Source organism: Sus scrofa, chromosome 15 (genome assembly GCF_000003025.6).
Source record: "Sus scrofa isolate TJ Tabasco breed Duroc chromosome 15, Sscrofa11.1, whole genome shotgun sequence".
NCBI classification, from domain to species: domain Eukaryota; kingdom Metazoa; phylum Chordata; class Mammalia; order Artiodactyla; family Suidae; genus Sus; species Sus scrofa.
This window is the reverse complement of record NC_010457.5, coordinates 84237175-84259128: the sequence shown is the minus strand read 5'-3', so window position 1 is coordinate 84259128 and position 21954 is coordinate 84237175. Positions and strand designations below refer to the sequence as shown.

At 42.2% G+C, this 21954-nt stretch overlaps 1 protein-coding gene across 1 annotated transcript in view; it reads left to right on the top strand.

Moving 5' to 3' along the window:
- TTN (titin) overlaps positions 1-21954 on the top strand; it is a 274368-nt gene that overhangs the window by 242192 nt on the left and 10222 nt on the right. Inside the window, 31 exon segments of the mRNA XM_021075901.1 lie at positions 43-339; positions 442-1029; positions 1120-1422; positions 1540-1836; positions 3207-3494; positions 3606-3905; positions 4169-4471; positions 4563-4868; positions 4969-6735; positions 7119-7412; positions 8338-8625; positions 8738-9037; positions 9137-11203; positions 11305-11607; positions 11708-12013; positions 12109-12399; positions 12492-12788; positions 12919-13224; positions 14095-14400; positions 14488-14769; positions 14975-15568; positions 15687-15974; positions 16077-16376; positions 16849-17151; positions 17684-17986; positions 18096-18680; positions 18809-19114; positions 19230-19529; positions 19974-20549; positions 20655-20960; positions 21322-21915. Of these exon segments, the coding sequence (XP_020931560.1) occupies positions 43-339; positions 442-1029; positions 1120-1422; positions 1540-1836; positions 3207-3494; positions 3606-3905; positions 4169-4471; positions 4563-4868; positions 4969-6735; positions 7119-7412; positions 8338-8625; positions 8738-9037; positions 9137-11203; positions 11305-11607; positions 11708-12013; positions 12109-12399; positions 12492-12788; positions 12919-13224; positions 14095-14400; positions 14488-14769; positions 14975-15568; positions 15687-15974; positions 16077-16376; positions 16849-17151; positions 17684-17986; positions 18096-18680; positions 18809-19114; positions 19230-19529; positions 19974-20549; positions 20655-20960; positions 21322-21915 (13944 nt within the window).

Sequence of the window (21954 nt, the reverse complement as noted above, 5' to 3'; positions counted from 1 at the left end):
TTGTAATAATCTTCCCTTTCTTTTGATGTTTTACTTTCTTAGAAAAACCAAGCCCACCTGAAAGACTTGGAGTAACAAGTGTATCCAAAGATAGTGTTTCCCTGGCCTGGCTGAAGCCGGAACACGATGGTGGAAGCAGAATTGTACATTATGTCATTGAAACACTAGAAAAGGGACAGAAAAATTGGGTGAGATGTGCAGTGGTGAAGTCAACCCATCACGTTGTTTCTGGCCTGAGAGAGAATTCTGAATACTTTTTCCGGGTGTTTGCTGAAAATCAAGCTGGTTTGAGTGATCCAAGAGAGCTTCTGCTTCCTGTCCTCGTTAAGGAGCAGCTTGGTAAGTCTAACTTCCTGTAGAAGCAAAATGTGAAATTACTTGCATTAAGTTAATTTTCAAAAACTCCTTTTCACCTTCATCTTCCATACTCTTATTTTGCAGAACCGCCTGAAATTGACATGAAGAATTTCCCAAGTCATACTGTCTATGTGAGAGCTGGTTCAAACCTTAAAGTTGACATTCCAATTTCTGGGAAACCACTGCCCAAAGTGACCCTATCAAGAGATGGTATCCTGCTGAAAGCGACCATGAGATTTAATACTGAAATTACTGCTGAGAACCTGACTATCAATCTCAAAGAAAGTGTTGCTGCTGATGCTGGAAGATATGAGATCACAGCCTCCAACTCCAGCGGAACAACCAAAGCTTCCATTAACATCGTCGTACTGGACAGACCTGGGCCTCCAACTGGCCCCGTTGTGATTAGTGATGTAACTGAAGAGAGCGTGACTCTCAAATGGGAGCCACCCAAGTATGACGGAGGAAGTCAGGTTACCAACTACATCGTACTCAGGAGAGAGACAAGTACTGCAGTATGGACTGAGGTATCTGCAACAGTGGCAAGAACCACGATTAAAATCATGAAACTGACCACAGGAGAAGAATACCAATTCCGCATCAAGGCAGAAAACCGCTTTGGCATCAGCGATCACATAGATTCTGCTTGTGTGGTTGTCAAACTACCATACAGTAAGTGGTCAAACTTTTCAAAGACCCTGGGTTTCTGTTTACATAAATGTTTTAAATGCCTGTATTAACCTATGTTTCTCACTCTTGTAGCCACACCCGGACCGCCATCTACACCATGGGTCACTAACGTCACCCGAGAAAGCATCACCGTGGGCTGGCATGAACCAGTATCCAATGGAGGCAGTGCAGTTATAGGCTATCACCTGGAAATGAAAGACAGAAACAGCATCTTATGGCAAAAAGCCAACAAAACCGTCATCCGCACAACTCACTTCAAAGTCACAACCATCAGTGCTGGGCTTATCTATGAATTCAGGGTATATGCAGAAAATGCTGCTGGTATTGGAAAACCCAGCCATCCTTCTGAACCAGTCCTAGCCATTGATGCCTGCGGTAAGTATTTGTCCCAAAAAGGATGGTTCTGACTACTTAACATGGCAAACCTCATTTCAGAAAAGCAAAATAATGTTGACGATAGTGCCACTAATCTGCTTTCTGTTATTACCACAGAACCCCCAAGAAATGTCCGTATCACTGATATTTCAAAGAACTCTGTCAACCTTTCCTGGCAACAACCAGCTTTTGATGGAGGAAGCAAGATCACAGGCTACATCGTTGAGAGAAGAGACCTTCCAGATGGCAGATGGGCCAAGGCCAGCTTCACCAATGTTACAGAGACTCAATTCACCGTCTCTGGCTTGACTCAGAATTCCCAGTATGAATTCCGTGTCTTTGCTAGAAATGCCGTTGGTTCCATCAGCAATCCATCAGAGGTTGTGGGCCCCATTACGTGCATCGACTCTTATGGTAGGCATTTTTAGCACTTTGGATCCCAACAGCAATTGAAATCAATATTTTGTCTTATTTTTTCTGGTCCTAATCTGTAGGATAACTCTTACTATGTACCTTGTTAGATTTTTAGAAGAAATTATGACTTAGCTGGGAGTCTTAGGAAAATTCCATAACCCCTCCGGGCCATTTGACCTAATTGTAGAATATGAGATTTGGACTATGGGATAGCTAAAGGCCCTTCCCACTTCAACCTTTTATGGTTCTTTGATTATATGAGTTGGCACTTTCACTCTTTTATTTAAAATTTTCAGAGTCAATAATTAAAACCATGACTGAATTTATTCAGAGAACATTCCTCTTAAATAAGTACAAGACTCAACAGTGGCATAATGCAGGTGATATTAGCAGCACCTAATTTTTACTGGGTGCCTTCCATGAATTTTCTCCCCTAATTCTAATAGCCTTAATATTATCCCACTTTATAGATGAGAAACTGAGAGTTAAAGCACTTACATAACCTTCCCCCAATATCAAGCAGCTCATTAATGATTGAATGGGGATTCCATCAGACTCCAAAATGTTCTCTATATTGCCATCAGTCCAAAATACACATACTTGACCATTCTGGAAAATAAGTGGCACATTCAACCCAACAGTGGTTTAAAAAGTAAAATTCATGAGCATTAGGTACCTTGTGACACTCTTTCTAAAAGTCCTCTATTTTCAAGGTGGGGTCCCCATGGTGTCTGGGCAAAAGTGTCTACTCCCATCCTCATGACGAGAATCCTAGGGCTTCTCTTTATGAGCCAGGCTTTGTGGACCCTGAATCGGTATTTGGGAGACTGTGAAGCAAGTCAAATTTAATTCTGTTCCTCAAAAATTCTGCGCAGCCTGGAAGAAAATTCATCCACGGAAGTAAATAGCTCTGTGAGTCGAGAATTCAGAATTCCAGGGTCTGATGTGAACTGCCCCCACTTGGATACCAGTGAACTAGACAAGAGAAATAAAAAGAACCAGATGTAGCTAGAGAAAGGAGAACTTAGAATAAATACATATATATAGCACAGCTTCTTCAATGATGCTCTCACTGCTGTATCCTATTTCATCACTGGTATAAAATACCTGACAGACTTTAAAATACATTTCAAAGGCAGTTAAGTCCCTGTGAAATTAGTGCAGTGTTGTTGGGATATGGAACTTGCTCATAATCTTTCTTCCCATCTGAGATTGAAGAGTGGCTTGTAAAATTTAAGTGTAAAATATAAATAGGATTGGAACTACTACATATTATTTAATAAAGGCCAATGGGCTTACTTTGAAGTTGTTGCAATTTATCTCCTTGTCCTTGTGATCTTTTAAATATTTCTCATCTGTTTTTCTTGCAGGTGGACCTGTAATTGATTTGCCTCTAGAATATACAGAAGTGGTCAAATACAGAGCAGGTACATCTGTGAAGCTCAGAGCTGGCATTTCTGGTAAACCTGAGCCTACAATTGAGTGGTATAAAGATGATAAAGAGTTACAAACCAATGCACTGGTATGTGTCGAAAATACCACTGACCTTGCATCTATACTCATCAAAGATGCAAATCGCCTTAATAGTGGAAGCTATGAATTGAAACTAAGGAATGCCATGGGCTCAGCCTCAGCCACCATCAGAGTGCAGATCCTTGGTAGGTGCTTAATACAGGCCAACATCATATTTTGTTTGCCTAAAACTTGAGAATTTTAAATTAGAAGGCTCTGTAGATTTACAACATACCATGTTGTTCTTTCATCGACAGACAAACCAGGACCTCCGAGTGGACCAATTGAATTTAAGACCGTCACTGCCGAAAAGATAACTCTTCTCTGGGGGCCTCCAGCAGATGATGGTGGTGCAAAAATCACGCACTACATTGTGGAAAAGCGTGAGACAAGCCGCGTCGTGTGGTCCATGGTGTCTGAAAATCTGGAAGAGTGCATCATTACAACTACCAAAATTATCAAAGGAAATGAATACATCTTCCGGGTTCGCGCCGTGAACAAATATGGAATTGGTGATGCACTGGAATCTCACCCCGTGGTTGCAAAGAATGCATTTGGTGAGACATGATTTCATTAGAAAACTAAAATCAAACGCTTGGAAATTTACAGATAAATATATGCTATTCTGCTAGTTTGTGACTATGTTTTCAGGGTCTGACTGACTTTTACCTTCGTATGCATCATCTCCTCATCATCATCCTTTTCACAAGGTGGAAAGTATAAATAATGAAACAAATATTCTTAGATAGGATTTGAAGATTAAAAGAATTTATCAGTAATGTTGATCCTTTGAACTCACTTTCTTTTTCCTTCTAAACAGTCACACCTGGGCCTCCAGGTGTGCCAGAGGTGACAAAGATTACCAAGAATTCGATGACTGTTGTCTGGAGCAGGCCAGTTGCAGATGGTGGTAGTGAAGTAAGTGGCTACATCCTCGAGAAAAGAGATAAGAAGAGCCTGGGATGGTTTAAAGTTCTAAAGGAGACAATCCGTGACACCAGACAGAAAGTGACAGGACTCACGGAAAATAGTGACTACCAATACCGAGTTTGTGCTGTAAATGCTGCTGGACATGGTCCATTCTCTGAACCATCTGACTTCTACAGGGCTGCTGATCCAATTGGTAAGTGCAGCATCTTTGCCTCTGTCTTCTTTTGTGTGTGGCCAAATTGCACAGGATTACATAATTATTGTATTATGATTGGCCATTGCAGATCCTCCAGGCCCTCCTGCTAAGATAAGAATTGCAGATTCAACGAAATCATCCATCACTCTTGCCTGGAGTAAACCTGTTTACGATGGGGGCAGTGCTGTCACTGGGTATGTTGTTGCCATGAGACAAGGAGAGGAAGAGGAATGGACTGTTGTCTCTACCAAAGGAGAGGTCAGAACTACCGAATATGTGGTATCTAACCTGAAACCCGGAGTCAATTACTACTTCCAGGTATCCGCTGTAAACTGTGCCGGACAAGGAGAACCTATAGAAATGACTGAACCTGCACAAGCTAAAGACATACTTGGTATGTACCTCATGGTATGACTCTTTATTTAAGAGTACCTCCAGGAAATTACTTATTTCTGCTTTGAAATTCACTGTATATGTCCATTTTCTGTCTACAGAGGAACCAGAGATTGACCTGGATGTGGCTCTCAGGACCTCCATCATAGCTAAAGCCGGTGAAGATGTACACGTGCTGATTCCCTTCAAAGGCAGACCTCCACCTACTGTCACATGGAGAAAAGATGAGAAGAACCTTGGCAGTGATGCCAGATACAGCATTCAAAACACTGACTCATCTTCACTACTCATTATTCCTCAAGTCACTCGTAATGATACGGGCAAATATGTTCTCACAATAGAAAATGGAGTGGGTCAACCAAAGTCTTCAACCGTGAGCGTTAAGGTGCTTGACACACCAGCCGCCTGCCAGAAACTACAGGTTAAACATGTCTCTCGAGGCACAGTCACTTTGCTCTGGGAGCCTCCTCTCATTGACGGAGGATCTCCCATAATTAACTACATCATTGAGAAGAAAGATGCCACCAAGAGAACATGGTCTTCAGTGTCACACAAATGTTCTAGCACCTCCTTTAAGGTAACAGATTTGTCAGAGAAAACTCCATTCTTCTTCAGAGTTCTTGCAGAAAATGAAATCGGAATTGGGGAACCGTGTGAAACAACAGAGCCGGTGAAGGCTGCCGAGGTCCCAGCTCCGATACGCGATCTCTCAGTGAAAGATTCCACAAAGACCTCTGTTACCTTGAGCTGGACCAAGCCCGACTTTGATGGTGGTAGTGTCATCACAGATTACGTTGTGGAAAGGAAAGGTAAAGGCGAACAAATGTGGTCACATGCTGGCACAAGTAAGACATGTGAAATTGAGGTTAGCCAACTCAAGGAACAGTCAGTCTTGGAGTTCAGGGTGTCTGCCAGAAACGAGAAGGGACTGAGTGATGCTGTCACTATTGGGCCCATTACAGTGAAAGAACTTATAATTCCACCTGAAGTTGACCTGTCAGAAATCCCTGGGGCACAAGTCACCGTGAGAATTGGGCATAATGTGCACCTTGAATTACCATATAAAGGAAAACCCAAACCATCCATCAGCTGGTTGAAAGATGGTTTGCCACTGAAAGAAAGTGAAAATGTCCGTTTGAGTAAAACTGAAAACAAACTTACTCTGAGTATTAAGAATGCAAAGAAGGAGAATGGAGGAAAATACACTGTTATTCTCGATAACGCAGTTTGTCGAAACTCATTCCCCATCACAGTCATCACACTTGGCCCACCATCAAAGCCTAAAGGGCCCATTCGCTTTGATGAAATCAAGGCTGACAGTGTCATCATGTCATGGGACGTGCCTGAAGATGATGGAGGAGGAGAAATTACCTGTTACAGCATTGAGAAGAGAGAAGCTTCACAAACTAATTGGAAGATGGTGTGTTCAAGTGTTGCCCGAACAACTTTCAAGGTTCCTAATCTAGTCAAAGATGCTGAATACCAGTTTAGAGTTAGAGCAGAAAACAGATATGGAGTCAGCCAGCCACTTGTCTCCAACAGTATTGTGGCAAAACACCAGTTCAGGATTCCTGGCCCCCCAGGAAAGCCAGTTACATACAATGTGACTTCTGATGGCATATCACTAACTTGGGATGCTCCAGTTTATGACGGCGGTTCAGAAGTTACTGGATTCCATGTTGAAAAGAAAGAAAGAAACAGCATCCTCTGGCAAAGAGTTAATACATCACCAATATCTGGAAGAGAATACAGAGTCACAGGGCTAATGGAAGGCCTGGATTACCAGTTCCGTGTATTTGCTGAAAATTCTGCTGGCCTGAGCTCACCTAGTGACCCAAGCAAATTTACTTTAGCTGTTTCCCCAGTAGGTAAGTGACTGAGTATGATTCAAATGTATGTAATTCAGCAAATGAATGCATTAGTAACAAATACTGCCTTTCTTCCACATATAACCTTCTCACATGTCTTCCTGTCACTAGAGTGCTGTCAAGTAAGGCAAGAGAGCTGTCGAGTAAGGGATTATTTTAAACTGGTTTAAGAAAGTAATTTAAAATTCTTTTTTAAAAGACTCTGATACCAAAAAAAAAAAAAAAAAAAAAAAAAAAAAAAAAAAACAAACAAACAAAAAAAAAAACCTGTTATTCATGGCTAAAATGAATTTGGAGGATTTATTCATTTTATTTTTCCTCCATTGAGGATTAAGAGTTGATGACATAAATAACGATGCCTTTAACTTTCATACAACCTCTAGACCCACCTGGCACTCCTGACTATATTGACGTCACCCGAGAAACCATCACACTTAAATGGAACCCACCGTTGCGTGATGGAGGCAGTAAGATTGTGGCCTACACCATTGAGAAACGGCAAGGGAGCGAGCGCTGGGAAAGATGCAACTTTACTGACGTCACTGAGTGTCAGTACACGGTGACAGGACTTAGTCCTGGGGATCGATATGAGTTCAGAATAATTGCAAGAAATGCTGTTGGAACTGTAAGCCCGCCTTCACAGTCTTCTGGCGTTATTATGACAAGAGATGAAAATGGTAAGCATTTACAGCTGATTTCCAATGTAACAATGATTTGTAACAATCATGTTTTTTTAAAAACTATATTTTTGGCCCCTGATCTGTAAAGTGGGGATAGAAACATTTCATAGGAACTACCATGTCCATTATTGTATATGGAATGGATGCTCAGTGGGGACCTGCTGGCACATCACAGGGAAATTCTACTCAATATTCTGTGATTACCTATATGGGGAAAAAAATCTGAAAAAGAATGGATACATGTATATGTATAACTGAATCATTTTGCTGTACATCAGAAATTAACACAACACTGTAAATCAACTATACTTCAGTAAAATTTTAACATACAAATTACCAGAGGTTGTTAGTTGGATGAATTAGATTTTCTACCTTTTAGATGAAAAGAAGAAAAAATATGTAATTAGCATCAATTCTTTTAACCATGTCTATTATTTATTTCATTTGCATACAAATAGTAAACAAGTTGGAATGAGTTTTTAGCTTTGTAATTTCAGCAATATATAATAAAGAAAAAAGGTCTCAGGAATAACTGACCATCTCTACAGAAGTTACTAAAATATAACATAGATCCAACAGCACAATTATCACCTTGCTTGAATATAGCCGCTGGCCTCTTATAGGAATTTGTTTGAATATGCAACAGTATTAGGAAGCAAATGATATATAAACATTTCATTTCTCATTTTACAAATGGAGATATAAGATTAATAACATGACAGACATAACAAAGGAGATAACCTAATAATACGTAAATATTTAACCCCATAGTCTAAATTTTCAATTATCAACCCTACTTTCAAAATAGCCTTTGGTATAAGCATTACCTTTCCACACTTTATGATATGATACTAATACAAAACATGCTCTTTTATGTCTCATTAAACAAAACTAATGCATTTTATTTCTATTTCTTCTATAGTTGCACCAACAGTAGAGTTTGGCCCTGAGTACTTTGACGGTGTCGTTATTAAGTCTGGAGAGAGCCTTAGAATTAAAGCTTTGGTGCAAGGACGACCAGTACCTCGAGTAACTTGGTTCAAAGATGGAGCAGAAATTGACAAGAAGATGCATATAGAGATAACTGATGTACTTGGATCCACCAGCCTCTTTGTTAGAGATGCCACTCGGGACCATCGTGGTGTATATAGAGTGGAAGCCAAAAATGCATCTGGCTCCACAAAAGCAGAAATTACAGTGAAAGTACAAGGTATTCCTAAAATAGCTTCTTAATCTCATAATGTACAGGACTTTAAGACATGCTTGATTGCATTTTAATGGACAAAGAAAAAGAAACTAACTCTAGGACGTTTTCCTCATAGATACACCGGGAAAACCAGTTGGGCCCATAAGATTCACCAATGTAACTGGCGAGAAGATGACCCTGTGGTGGGACGTGCCCCTCAATGATGGCTGTGCTCCTGTATCCCACTACCTCATTGAGAAACGGGAAACCAGCAGACTTGCTTGGGCACTAATTGAGGATAATTGTGAAGCCCTCAGCTACACTGCCACCAAACTAATAACTGGCAATGAATACCAATTCCGTGTTTCTGCTGTTAACAAGTTTGGGGTTGGCAGGCCACTGGATTCTGACCCCATTGTTGCTCAAATACAGTACAGTAAGTGTCCATTTTTACTAAGTGGTACTATGTCATAAGATTAACTCCCAAGCACACATGCCTAATTGGTTTCTTTCTTCCATTATTTTCATTTGACAGCTATTCCCGATGCCCCTGGCACGCCAGAACCTAGTAACGTAACAGGCAATAGCATTACCCTGACCTGGGCAAGGCCAGAATCAGACGGTGGCAGTGAAATTGAACAGTACATCCTTGAAAGGAGAGAAAAGAAAAGCACACGATGGGTGAAAGTGATCAGCAAACGACCGATCGCTGAGACAAGATTCAAAGTCACCGGTCTGACAGAGGGCAATGAGTATGAATTCCACGTCATGGCTGAGAATGCTGCGGGAGTAGGGCCTGCAAGTGGTATCTCAAGACTAATCAAATGCAGAGAGCCTGTCAGCCCGCCAGGCGCTCCCACTGTGGTCAAAGTGACAGACACATCAAAGACAACTGTGAGCTTAGAATGGTCTAAGCCAGTGTTTGATGGAGGCATGGAAATAATTGGGTATATTATTGAAATGTGCAAAGCTGACTTAGGAGACTGGCGCAAGGTGAATGCAGAAGCATGTGTGAAAACAAGATACACAGTCACCGACCTGCAAGCAGGTGAAGAATACAAATTCCGGGTTAGTGCTGTCAATGGTGCTGGAAAAGGAGACAGCTGTGAAGTGACTGGCACCATTAAAGCAGTTGACCGATTATCAGCTCCTGAGTTAGACATCGATGCCAACTTCAAGCAGACTCACATTGTCAGAGCTGGGGCCAGTATTCGCCTCTTCATTGCCTACCAGGGTAGACCAGCTCCCACAGCTGTGTGGAGCAAACCCGACTCTAACCTCAGCATACGGGCTGATATCCACACTACAGATTCCTTCAGCACCCTCACTGTGGAAAACTGCAACAGAAATGATGCAGGGAAATACACTCTGACTGTGGAAAACAACAGTGGCAGTAAGTCAATCACATTCACCGTAAAGGTGCTCGACTCTCCGGGCCCGCCTGGCCCGATCACCTTCAAGGATGTGACCCGGGGATCTGTTACATTGATGTGGGATGCCCCTCTCCTTGATGGTGGTGCCCGAATCCATCACTACGTGGTAGAGAAGCGAGAAGCCAGTCGCCGTAGCTGGCAGGTGGTCAGTGAAAAATGCATTCGTCAGATCCTCAAGGTCAATGACCTGGTAGAAGGCGTTCCATACTATTTCCGTGTCTCTGCAGAAAATGAGTATGGTGTTGGTGAACCCTATGAAATGCCAGAACCAATGGTGGCCACAGAACAGCCTGCTCCACCTAAGAGACTTGATGTTGTTGACACAAGCAAATCCTCTGCAGTCTTAGCTTGGCTTAAACCTGACCATGATGGAGGCAGCCGAATCACTGGCTACCTGCTCGAAATGAGACAAAAGGGATCTGACTTCTGGGTGGAAGCTGGTTACACCAAACAGCTGACTTACACGGTGGAGCGCCTTGTTGAGAACACTGAATATGAATTCCGTGTGAAGGCCAAGAACGATGCCGGCTACAGCGAACCCAGGGAAGCCTTCTCTTCTGTCATCATCAAGGAGCCTCAAATTGAGCCCACTGCTGATCTGACTGGAATTACCAATCAGCTCATTACTTGCAAAGCAGGAAGCACGTTTACCATTGATGTGCCAATCAGCGGTCGCCCTGCCCCCAAAGTAACATGGAAGCTTGAAGAAATGAGACTTAAGGAGACAGATCGAGTGAGCATCACAACGACAAAAGACAGAACCACCCTGACTGTCAAGGACAGCATGAGAGGTGACTCTGGAAGGTACTTCTTGACCCTGGAAAATACAGCTGGTGTTAAAACATTTACCATCACAGTTGTGGTCATCGGAAGGCCAGGTCCAGTAACAGGCCCCATTGAGGTATCATCTATCTCGGCTGAATCATGTGTTCTGTCATGGGCTGAACCTAAAGACGATGGAGGCACCGATATTACTAATTACATAGTTGAAAAGCGTGAGTCCGGTACAACAGCTTGGCAGCTGGTCAATTCCAGTGTCAAGCGCACACAGATTAAAGTCACTCATCTCACAAAATACATGGAATATTCTTTCCGTGTCAGTTCAGAGAACAGATTTGGCGTCAGCAAGCCTCTAGAATCAGCACCTATCATTGCTGAGCACCCATTTGGTAAGAAAAATAAAAATCCTATTTTCAAGTCTCTATCATGAAATACTTCCCCTGAATTTTATAAAATTATATTCATGTTTGATACCTTTGTTTCTATTTAGTCCCACCCAGTGCACCTACCAGACCTGAGGTCTACTATGTATCTGCCAATGCCATGTCTATTCGCTGGGAAGAACCCTACCATGATGGTGGCAGTAAAATCATTGGCTACTGGGTTGAGAAGAAAGAACGTAACACCATTCTCTGGGTGAAAGAAAACAAAGTGCCATGCTTAGACTGCAACTACAAAGTGACCGGCTTGGTAGAAGGACTGGAATATCAGTTCAGAACATATGCACTCAATGCTGCAGGTGTTAGCAAGGCCAGCGAAGCTTCAAGACCTATGATGGCTCAAAACCCAGTTGGTAGGTATCAGAATTGAAGGGTACCTTTGTTATTTATCATCATTGTCATTAGCACAATTCAGACTTGTGTTTGTTAACCTTATTTTTGCATCCTTTCCAGATGCACCAGGAAGACCAGAGGTGACAGATGTCACAAGATCAACAGTGTCACTGATTTGGTCTGCCCCTGTGTATGATGGAGGCAGCAAGGTTGTGGGCTACATTATAGAGCGTAAGCCAGTCAGTGAAGTTGGAGATGGTCGCTGGCTGAAGTGCAACTATACCATCGTATCTGACAACTTCTTCACCGTTACTGCTCTCAGCGAAGGAGACACTTACGAATTCCGTGTGTTGGCCAAGAATGCAGCAGGCGTAATTAGCAAAGGCTCAGAATCTACAGGCCCCGTCACTTGCCGAGATGAATATGGTAAAGAAAAAGTCAAATTTCTCCTTTTAAATGATCACAATTTCTGTGAAAATAAACTATCATATATTCATTCACATCTATTTTGCCTATGACAGCTCCACCCAAAGCCGAACTGGATGCTAGATTACAGGGTGATCTGGTTACCATCAGAGCAGGCTCAGATCTTGTTCTCGATGCTGCAGTTGGTGGCAAACCTGAACCCAAAATTATCTGGACCAAAGGGGACAAGGAACTAGATCTCTGTGAAAAAGTCTCTTTGCAGTACACTGGCAAACGAGCAACTGCTGTAATCAAGTTCTGTGACAGAAGTGACAGTGGAAAATACACTCTAACAGTGAAGAATGCCAGTGGGACCAAGGCTGTGTCTGTCATGGTCAAAGTTCTCGGTAAGCATGTCAAATGATCTCTGATTTTCATAGCATTCTCCAGTGTAGGCAGAAAAAAAGATCATCATTGCCCATCCTTACACCTGTTTCAGATTCCCCTGGCCCATGTGGAAAGCTCACCGTCAGCAGAGTAACAGAGGAGAAGTGCACTTTAGCCTGGAGCCTTCCTCAGGAAGATGGAGGAGCAGAAATAACTCACTACATCGTGGAAAGACGTGAGACTAGCAGACTCAACTGGGTGATTGTTGAAGGCGAATGCCCAACCCTATCCTATGTAGTTACCAGACTCATCAAGAACAACGAATACATATTCCGAGTGCGGGCAGTAAACAAATACGGCCCTGGTGTGCCTGTTGAATCAGAGCCCATTGTCGCCAGAAACTCGTTCAGTGAGTAGTAACACCTTTTAAACAACTTGGTAGTTGAAATGTGATGAGATCAGGGGGAGGGGAGGATGGTCTTATCAACTGATTTTGTGCAGTTCTGATCATCTTGTTATTTTCATAAAAATATAAACAGCTATTCCATCACGACCTGGCATACCTGAAGAAGTTGGGGCTAGCAAAGAGCATATCATCATTCAGTGGACAAAACCTGAATCTGACGGTGGCAGTGATATCAGCAACTACCTAGTAGACAAACGTGAGAAGAAGAGCTTGCGCTGGACACGTGTGAACAAAGACTATGTGGTGTATGATACCAGGCTGAAGGTGACTAACCTGATGGAAGGTTGTGCTTACCAGTTCCGGGTGACCGCAGTAAATGCTGCTGGTAACAGTGAGCCCAGTGAAGCTTCCAACTTCATCTCCTGCAGAGAACCATCATGTGAGTTCCAAGCATCATGCAGAAACCTAATGCCCATCAAAAGCCCTATTACAAATCGTTTTCCAACATACCATTTCCAAGAATTTGTAGAATTTATGAATGGTCTAGAAAGGCATATGCTTATTTGAAGGATCATAAATACAACCTAAGGAAGAAAACATTTCAACTATTATTTCTGTTAAGAAGTTACATGCCAAAAATTGTAGTATTTTTCAATCTGTGAAAAAATAAATTATTCCACTACCAATATGAAAGGAATATGGTTTACAAATCTTCTTAACATTGGAGAAAATTTCACTGTAATGAAAACTACTAACAAGAAAGACAAGGTCTCTTTTAAGAGGCTTAGCAGAGCATAAAGTTACTAGCATTTTAATAAGTACCTAATAAAATTGAGCTTGAAAGTAAGCGACAAATCCTTCTACAGAGTGTAAGCCCAAGAACTTAAAAAAAAAAAAATCACCAGTACTGAATCGGGGAAGTAGAAGAAATAGATATCTGTACGTATTAGAAATGCCGAGGTGACAAGTGATATTAACCCCATTGAAAGCTGAGAAACTAAAGAAAAAGGCCTGAGAATGAGTACTATAAGCAATGAGCTTAGCTAGCAGAACAGAGCATAGCTAGCCAAAATAGCCAGAAAGAAACATCTACCTATCTAAAGAAGTTTAACTCTTAAGATAATAAGAACAGTAATAATAGAGCCTAAGTGCTATCCCGTAATGTCAGAAGAGCCTAGTTACAAAACTATCTCAGTGAGTGTGGACCAAGAACAACAATGCCTTCAGTGACCCCTGAAAACCAAAAATGCAAATCTCAAAGCTTCCCTATGTGTGTAATACCTGAAATCCCCCTTTTAAAATCCCACAGATACCCCTGGACCACCTTCTGCTCCGAGAGTCGTGGATACCACCAAACACAGCATTAGTTTAGCATGGACCAAGCCCATGTATGATGGTGGCACTGACATCACAGGATATGTCCTCGAAATGCAAGAGAAGGACACTGATCAGTGGTACCGAGTGCACACTAATGCCACAATAAGGAATAATGAATTCACTGTGACAGACCTCAAAATGGGCCAGAAGTATTCCTTCAGAGTTGCTGCTGTGAACGTGAAGGGTATGAGTGAATACAGCGAGTCAACTGCCGAAATTGAGCCCGTGGAACGACTAGGTATTTATAACATATAAGGTTTTAGGCAAATTATTTTCTCATCACACCTGTACATGAATTAATTACATTTTGACATTGACTTTCCAGAAATACCAGATCTTGAGCTTGCAGATGATTTAAAGAAGACTGTGACTGTCAGGGCTGGGGCCTCATTGCGGCTAATGGTATCTGTATCTGGAAGACCACCTCCCATCATCACATGGAGCAAGAAGGGCATTGACCTTGCAAGCCGGGCCATCATTGACAACACTGAGAGCTACTCGTTACTTATCGTGGACAAAGTCAACCGTTATGATGCTGGAAAGTACACCATTGAAGCTGAAAATCAATCTGGCAAGAAATCAGCAACAGTCCTTGTGAAAGTATACGGTAAGTATTTGTCTTAAAATTGACTATTCTGTGAGTAGACACTTTAAAAAGATACACCTTGACCTATGATTGATCGTCTTTTAAGGAAGGAACTATGAGGAATGCATTTTCCTACAAAAAAAAAAAAATCTGTTTTCTATATATATATGTATATAGATCAATCTATCAGGCAAATAAGTATGAATCTTTCATTTTCTTTTGTTAGATACTCCTGGTCCCTGTCCTTCAGTCAAAGTTAAGGAAGTATCAAGAGATTCTGTGACAATTACTTGGGAAATCCCCACAGTAGATGGTGGGGCTCCTGTGAACAATTACATTATTGAGAAGCGTGAAGCTGCCATGAGAGCATTCAAAACAGTAACTACCAAATGCAGCAAGACACTCTACAGAATTTCCGGACTTATAGAAGGAACCATGTACTATTTCAGAGTTTTGCCAGAAAATATTTATGGCATTGGAGAACCTTGTGAAACATCTGATGCAGTTCTGGTCTCAGAAGTGCCTTTGATGCCCACAAAGCTAGAAGTGGTCGATGTCACCAAATCCACTGTTACCCTTGCCTGGGAAAAACCACTCTACGATGGCGGTAGCAGACTCACTGGCTATGTCCTCGAGGCCTGCAAAGCTGGCACCGAGAGATGGATGAAGGTCACCACCTTAAAACCCACAGTTCTAGAGCACACTGTTGTCTCCTTAAATGAAGGTGAACAGTACTTATTTAGAGTCAGGGCACAAAATGAGAAAGGTGTATCAGAACCAAGAGAGATCGTCACAGCCGTGACTGTACAAGACCTCAGAGGTATGTACCGAATCACCAAAATAACAATATGGAAGCAAAATGAAGAAAATATTCAGAATTCATAACACTTTGTCATTAGAAATGATACTTAAGAATAAATGCCTACTCTCTCTCACAGTGTTGCCAACGATTGACCTTTCTACCATGCCTCAAAAGACCATCCACGTCCCAGCTGGCAGACCAGTAGAGCTGGTGATACCCATTGCTGGTCGCCCACCTCCAGCTGCTTCCTGGTTCTTTGCTGGTTCTAAACTGAGAGAATCAGAGCGTGTCACAGTTGAAACTCATACTAAGGTGGCTAAATTAACCATCCGTGAAACCACTATCAAAGATACTGGAGAATATACACTGGAACTGAAGAATGCAACTGGAACTACTTCAGAGACCATTAAAGTTATCATTCTTGGTAAGGATGTGGGACAAAGACACACACAAGTTGCTGATGTTCAGGCACCCAGTTTTGATTTGAAGTGAAAATTAATTCCTGGGATTTCTTTTTCTTTCACAGACAAGCCTGGTCCACCAACTGGGCCTATCAAGATTGATGAAATTGATGCTACTTCAATTACTATTTCCTGGGAACCCCCTGAACTGGATGGCGGTGCCCCACTGAGCGGTTATGTGGTAGAACAACGTGATGCCCATCGTCCAGGATGGCTGCCAGTGTCTGAATCAGTGACTAGATCAACATTTAAGTTTAGCAGACTCATTGAAGGAAATGAGTATGTGTTCCGTGTGGCTGCAACGAACCGCTTTGGGATTGGCTCCTACTTGCAGTCTGAGGTCATAGAATGCCGCAGCCGCATCAGTAAGTCCCAGGACCCTTCCACCGTTCTCCCCACCCCTGATTCTCAGTGCTGACAGAAACGAGTTTGTTTGTGATATGCCCAAATATAAGTGAAAATAGGTCATAAAATTAATCTCAGGGTCTAATATTTCCAAACCTCCCTTCTTTTCTGGGAGTTTTTCAACATGGTTAGATTTTTTTCTGTTAATGAAAGACAGAGAGGAGGAGGGAAATCAGGGAGAAATAGATAGAAGGAAAGAGGAAGGGAGTACTGGCTGTTAAAGTGAGAAAAAACAGAATACGCACTTAATAAATGTTTATAAAGTTAAAAATGAGGAAGAGCAAGAAAAATACAAAAATGAAAACACAAGAAAAACAGTTATAAGACCCTTATATGCCATTTGAAAATGGTATGTGCAAGGCACTTATACAAATGTATGGGTCTTAAGTGTATTCATGTTTCCATGTTGTGTTCACCTCTGTCTTGCTGCAGGTATTCCTGGACCTCCAGAAACATTACAGGTATTCGATGTCTCCCGTGATGGCATGACACTTACATGGTACCCACCAGGAGATGATGGTGGCTCCCAAGTGACTGGATATATCGTGGAACGCAAGGAAGTGAGAGCAGATCGCTGGGTCCGTGTAAATAAAGTACCAGTGACGATGACGCGGTACCGTTCCACTGGCCTTATTGAAGGCTTAGAATATGAACACCGTGTCACAGCCATTAACGTGAGAGGAAGTGGAAAACCAAGCCGTCCTTCCAAACCAACCGTGGCCATGGATCCAATTGGTGAATACATTTAATACAAGTTTATTGGGGTATAATTTAATGTAGTAACATGCACCCTCCTGAAATATAGAATTAAGTTTTGGAAAATGTACTGTTGTATAACCACTATCACAACCAAAATGTAGGATATTTCCATCAGCCCAAAAGTCCACTGGTGTCCTTTATCATTATCAACCCCCTCACCACACCAGCCCTTGGCAGCTTTTGGCAAATAACGTTTTATATTCTTCTCTTTAGTCTACTTCTCCCTCCTTAAAATGGGACTCTCCACATATGCCCTGTATCACAGTTAAATTTTTAAAGCAAGTTAATGTTTCTGGAGGCACATTAAAGATACATGTAAGATAGCTGTAGTGACCAGAAATAAAGCACATATAAGTCAAAGGAAAAGCAAGAGCTGATGAAGTGAATTTTTACAAACTAAAAAACATTCTGACGTTACAGTCCATGTTTCCGTAACTTGTTAGGTGGTGCGTTTGATTTTCAACTTATGCAGCAACTTTAACAAGTTATATTGTTGTCTTATTCCCAGCTCCTCCAGGAAAGCCACAGAACCCAAGAGTTACTGATACAACAAGGACATCAGTCTCCTTGGCCTGGAGTGTTCCACAAGATGAAGGAGGATCTAAAGTCACAGGCTACTTGATTGAAATGCAAAAAGTAGATCAACATGAATGGACCAAATGTAACACGACCCCAACCAAGATTCGAGAGTATACCCTCACACACCTACCTCAGGGCGCTGAGTACAGATTCCGTGTCCTCGCCTGTAACGCTGGTGGACCTGGGGAGCCCGCTGAGGTACCAGGAACAGTCAAAGTCACTGAAATGCTTGGTAAGACCTATGATCATTCACCTTCTGCCTGAATTGCCTTAAGACTTACTTCCTACACCTGCCCTCTGGCCCCCACAAATACTAAATGTAACCCTACCTTTTTTCCCAGAATATCCTGACTATGAACTTGATGAACGCTACCAGGAAGGTATCTTGGTAAGACAAGGTGGAGTCATCAGACTTACCATACCAATCAAAGGAAAACCATTCCCAATATGTAAATGGACCAAGGAAGGCCAAGATATCAGTAAGCGTGCCATGATTGCAACCTCTGAAACGCACACAGAGCTCGTAATCAAAGAAGCAGACAGGGATGATTCTGGCACTTACGACCTGGTTCTGGAAAACAAATGTGGCAAGAAGGCTGTCTACATCAAGGTCAGGGTGATAGGAAGTCCCAACACTCCAGAAGGACCGCTTGAATATGATGACATCCAAGCTCGCTCTGTAAGGGTCAGCTGGAGAGCCCCTGCCGATGACGGAGGCGCCGATATCTTAGGCTACATCCTCGAGAGGCGAGAGGTGCCCAAAGCCGCCTGGTACACCATTGATTCCAGAGTCCGAGGTACATCTTTGGTGGTAAAAGGCCTCAAAGAAAACGTGGAATACCATTTCCGTGTTTCAGCAGAAAACCAGTTTGGAATAAGCAAACCCTTGAAATCTGAGGAACCAGTCATACCAAAAACACCACTGAGTAAGTGCCCTTCCAACCACAACACTGTAAAAATCTTTAGTACCCTTTTGTTTCGAAATGAAAGCCACCAGCTTACAGGATTTGGGACTGCACTCTAACACTTGTGTATTTCCCACTTATATTCCCAGACCCTCCAGAGCCTCCAAGCAACCCTCCAGAAGTACTCGATGTGACCAAGAGTTCTGTCAGCCTGTCCTGGTCCCGACCCAAAGACGATGGTGGTTCCCGGGTTACGGGCTACTACATTGAACGCAAGGAGACGTCCACTGACAAGTGGGTCAGACACAACAAGACTCAGATCACCACCACAATGTACACTGTCACCGGGCTCGTTCCAGATGCTGAGTATCAATTCCGCATCATCGCACAGAATGACGTCGGCCTAAGCGAGACCAGCCCTGCTTCTGAACCTGTTGTTTGCAAAGATCCATTCGGTAAGGAGAGCTTTTCCTAAGGGATTGGAATCAGAGAGGCAAGCCATCCTTGGTCTTTTTCTTTTATTTCGGCAGTAAAGCTGATTGACTTTTCAACTATTTTCAAATATTTCAGATAAACCAAGCCAGCCTGGAGAACTTGAGATTCTTTCAATATCCAAAGACAGCGTCACTCTACAGTGGGAGAAGCCTGAGTGTGATGGTGGCAAAGAAATCCTTGGATACTGGGTTGAATACAGACAATCTGGAGACAGTGCCTGGAAGAAGAGCAATAAAGACCGCATCAAGGACAGGCAGTTCACAATAGGAGGGTTGCTGGAAGCTACTGAGTATGAATTCAGGGTTTTCGCTGAGAATGAGACAGGGCTAAGCAGACCTCGAAGAACTGCTATGTCTGTAAAGACAAAACTAACATGTAAGTAGCTGTTTGATTTCTGCTTATGGTTTGCAAGCTAACATCTACTGAGTCTAGAGGAAGAATGAGCTAACCTCAGCAGTGAACTGAGCTCATTCCTAAAGCAGTTTCTTCCAAGGGTTTTTAAATACTCCTAATACGACTTGAAGGGTCAACAGATGTACCCCGCTTCAGTGAACCTACATAAGGGCAATGATACTTACAGAGTTACGGAGAACTCATGTTTCCCAAAACCCTGCACATTGTTAATGCTTCCCAATCATAAAAATCACACTACATAATAATATGATGATGTGTTCACTGAATCCCTTTTTCCTCAGATGAAATCATGGTGTCTAATAAAGTATCAGTCAATAGATCGATTCATTCCTGATAAACAAGGAGAGAGGACTAGAAATCCAGTAGTAATAATAATGCCTTAATGTTATCTTTCACACCCTTTAGCTGGAGAGGCCCCAGGAGTACGCAAAGAAATGAAGGATGTTATCACCAAACTGGGCGAAGCTGCCCAACTCTCATGCCAGATTGTTGGGAGGCCTCTACCTGACATTAAATGGTACCGCTTTGGTAAGGAGCTCATTCAAAGCCGGAAGTACAAAATGTCCTCAGATGGACGCACACATACCCTGACGGTAATGACAGAGGAACAAGAAGATGAAGGTGTTTATACCTGCGTAGCTATCAATGAGGTCGGAGAAGTAGAAACCAGCAGCAAACTTCTCCTGCAAGCAACTCCACAGTTCCATCCCGGTTACCCACTGAAAGAGAAGTATTACGGTGCTGTGGGTTCAACACTTCGACTTCATGTTATGTACATTGGTCGTCCAGTACCTGCCATCACTTGGTTCTATGGCCAAAAACTTTTGCAAAACTCAGAAAACATTACTATTGAAAACACTGAGCACTATACTCATCTGGTCATGAAGAATGTCCAACGTAAGACTCACGCTGGGAAGTACAAAGTTCAGCTCAGCAATGTGCTGGGAACAGTGGATGCCATCCTTGACGTGGAAATACAAGGTATTATATTTTCATTTTTGGTGGTTTTTCTTTTTTAATTTAAAGAAAAAAAAATCTTGGGAGACATATTATCGACAACACTACAACTGTATTTTCCCCCAACAGATAAACCAGACAAACCTACAGGACCAATTGTGATTGAAGCTCTATTGAAGAACTCAGCGGTGATCAGCTGGAAGCCACCTGCAGATGATGGTGGCTCCTGGATCACCAATTATGTGGTGGAGAAATGTGAGGCCAAGGAAGGGGCTGAATGGCAATTGGTGTCTTCAGCCATCTCGGTGACAACCTGTAGAATTGTGAACCTTACAGAAAACGCTGGCTACTACTTCCGAGTTTCAGCTCAGAACACTTTCGGCATCAGTGATCCTCTGGAAGTCCCCTCGGTTGTGATCATTAAGAGTCCATTTGGTGAGTACAACCTCTACAATCTTCATAGGGCAAAATTCCATCTGTACATAAAACTTTAACAGAAATCAGTTCTGCAAGGAAATGGCAAAGATTCAGCTAAAGTACAAGTGCCTATTATCTCACTTAAACCGAATTTTTGCTTATCTAAAAGAGCAAATATTTACCCTACCCCCTTCTTTAAAAAGGAACTTTGTACGTTGATAAGTTTCTTACCATCAAGCAACCAATTTCATTTTTCTGGAATAGTCATTCTTAATAGAACTGTGGGTTCATAACATTTTACTTTTTTTAAAAAATGAGCTTTTCATAAAGCTGTTTGTTTCATCCCATGAATCAAATGCTATTTGTTTGTTTCGAACAGAAAAGCCAGGTGCTCCTGGCAAACCAACTATTACTGCTGTCACAAAAGATTCTTGTGTTGTGGCCTGGAAGCCACCTGCCAGTGATGGAGGAGCAAAGATTAGAAATTACTACCTTGAGAAGCGTGAGAAGAAACAGAACAAATGGATTTCTGTGACAACAGATGAAATTCGAGAAACCGTCTTTTCGGTGCAAAACCTTATTGAAGGTCTTGAATATGAGTTCCGTGTGAAATGTGAAAACCTAGGTGGGGAAAGCGAATGGAGTGAAATATCAGAACCTATCACTCCCAAATCTGATGTTCCAATTCAGGCACCACACTTTAAAGAGGAACTGAGAAATCTAAATGTCAGATATCAGAGCAATGCTACTTTGGTCTGCAAAGTGACTGGTCATCCAAAACCTATTGTGAAATGGTACCGACAAGGCAAAGAAATCATTGCAGACGGATTAAAGTACAGAATTCAAGAGTTTAAGGGTGGCTACCACCAGCTCATCATTGCAAGTGTCACAGATGATGATGCCACAGTTTACCAAGTCAGAGCTACCAACCAAGGAGGATCTGTGTCTGGCACTGCCTCCTTGGAAGTGGAAGGTAAAAACAAATCAGTAAACATCAATTTGGTGCTAGATT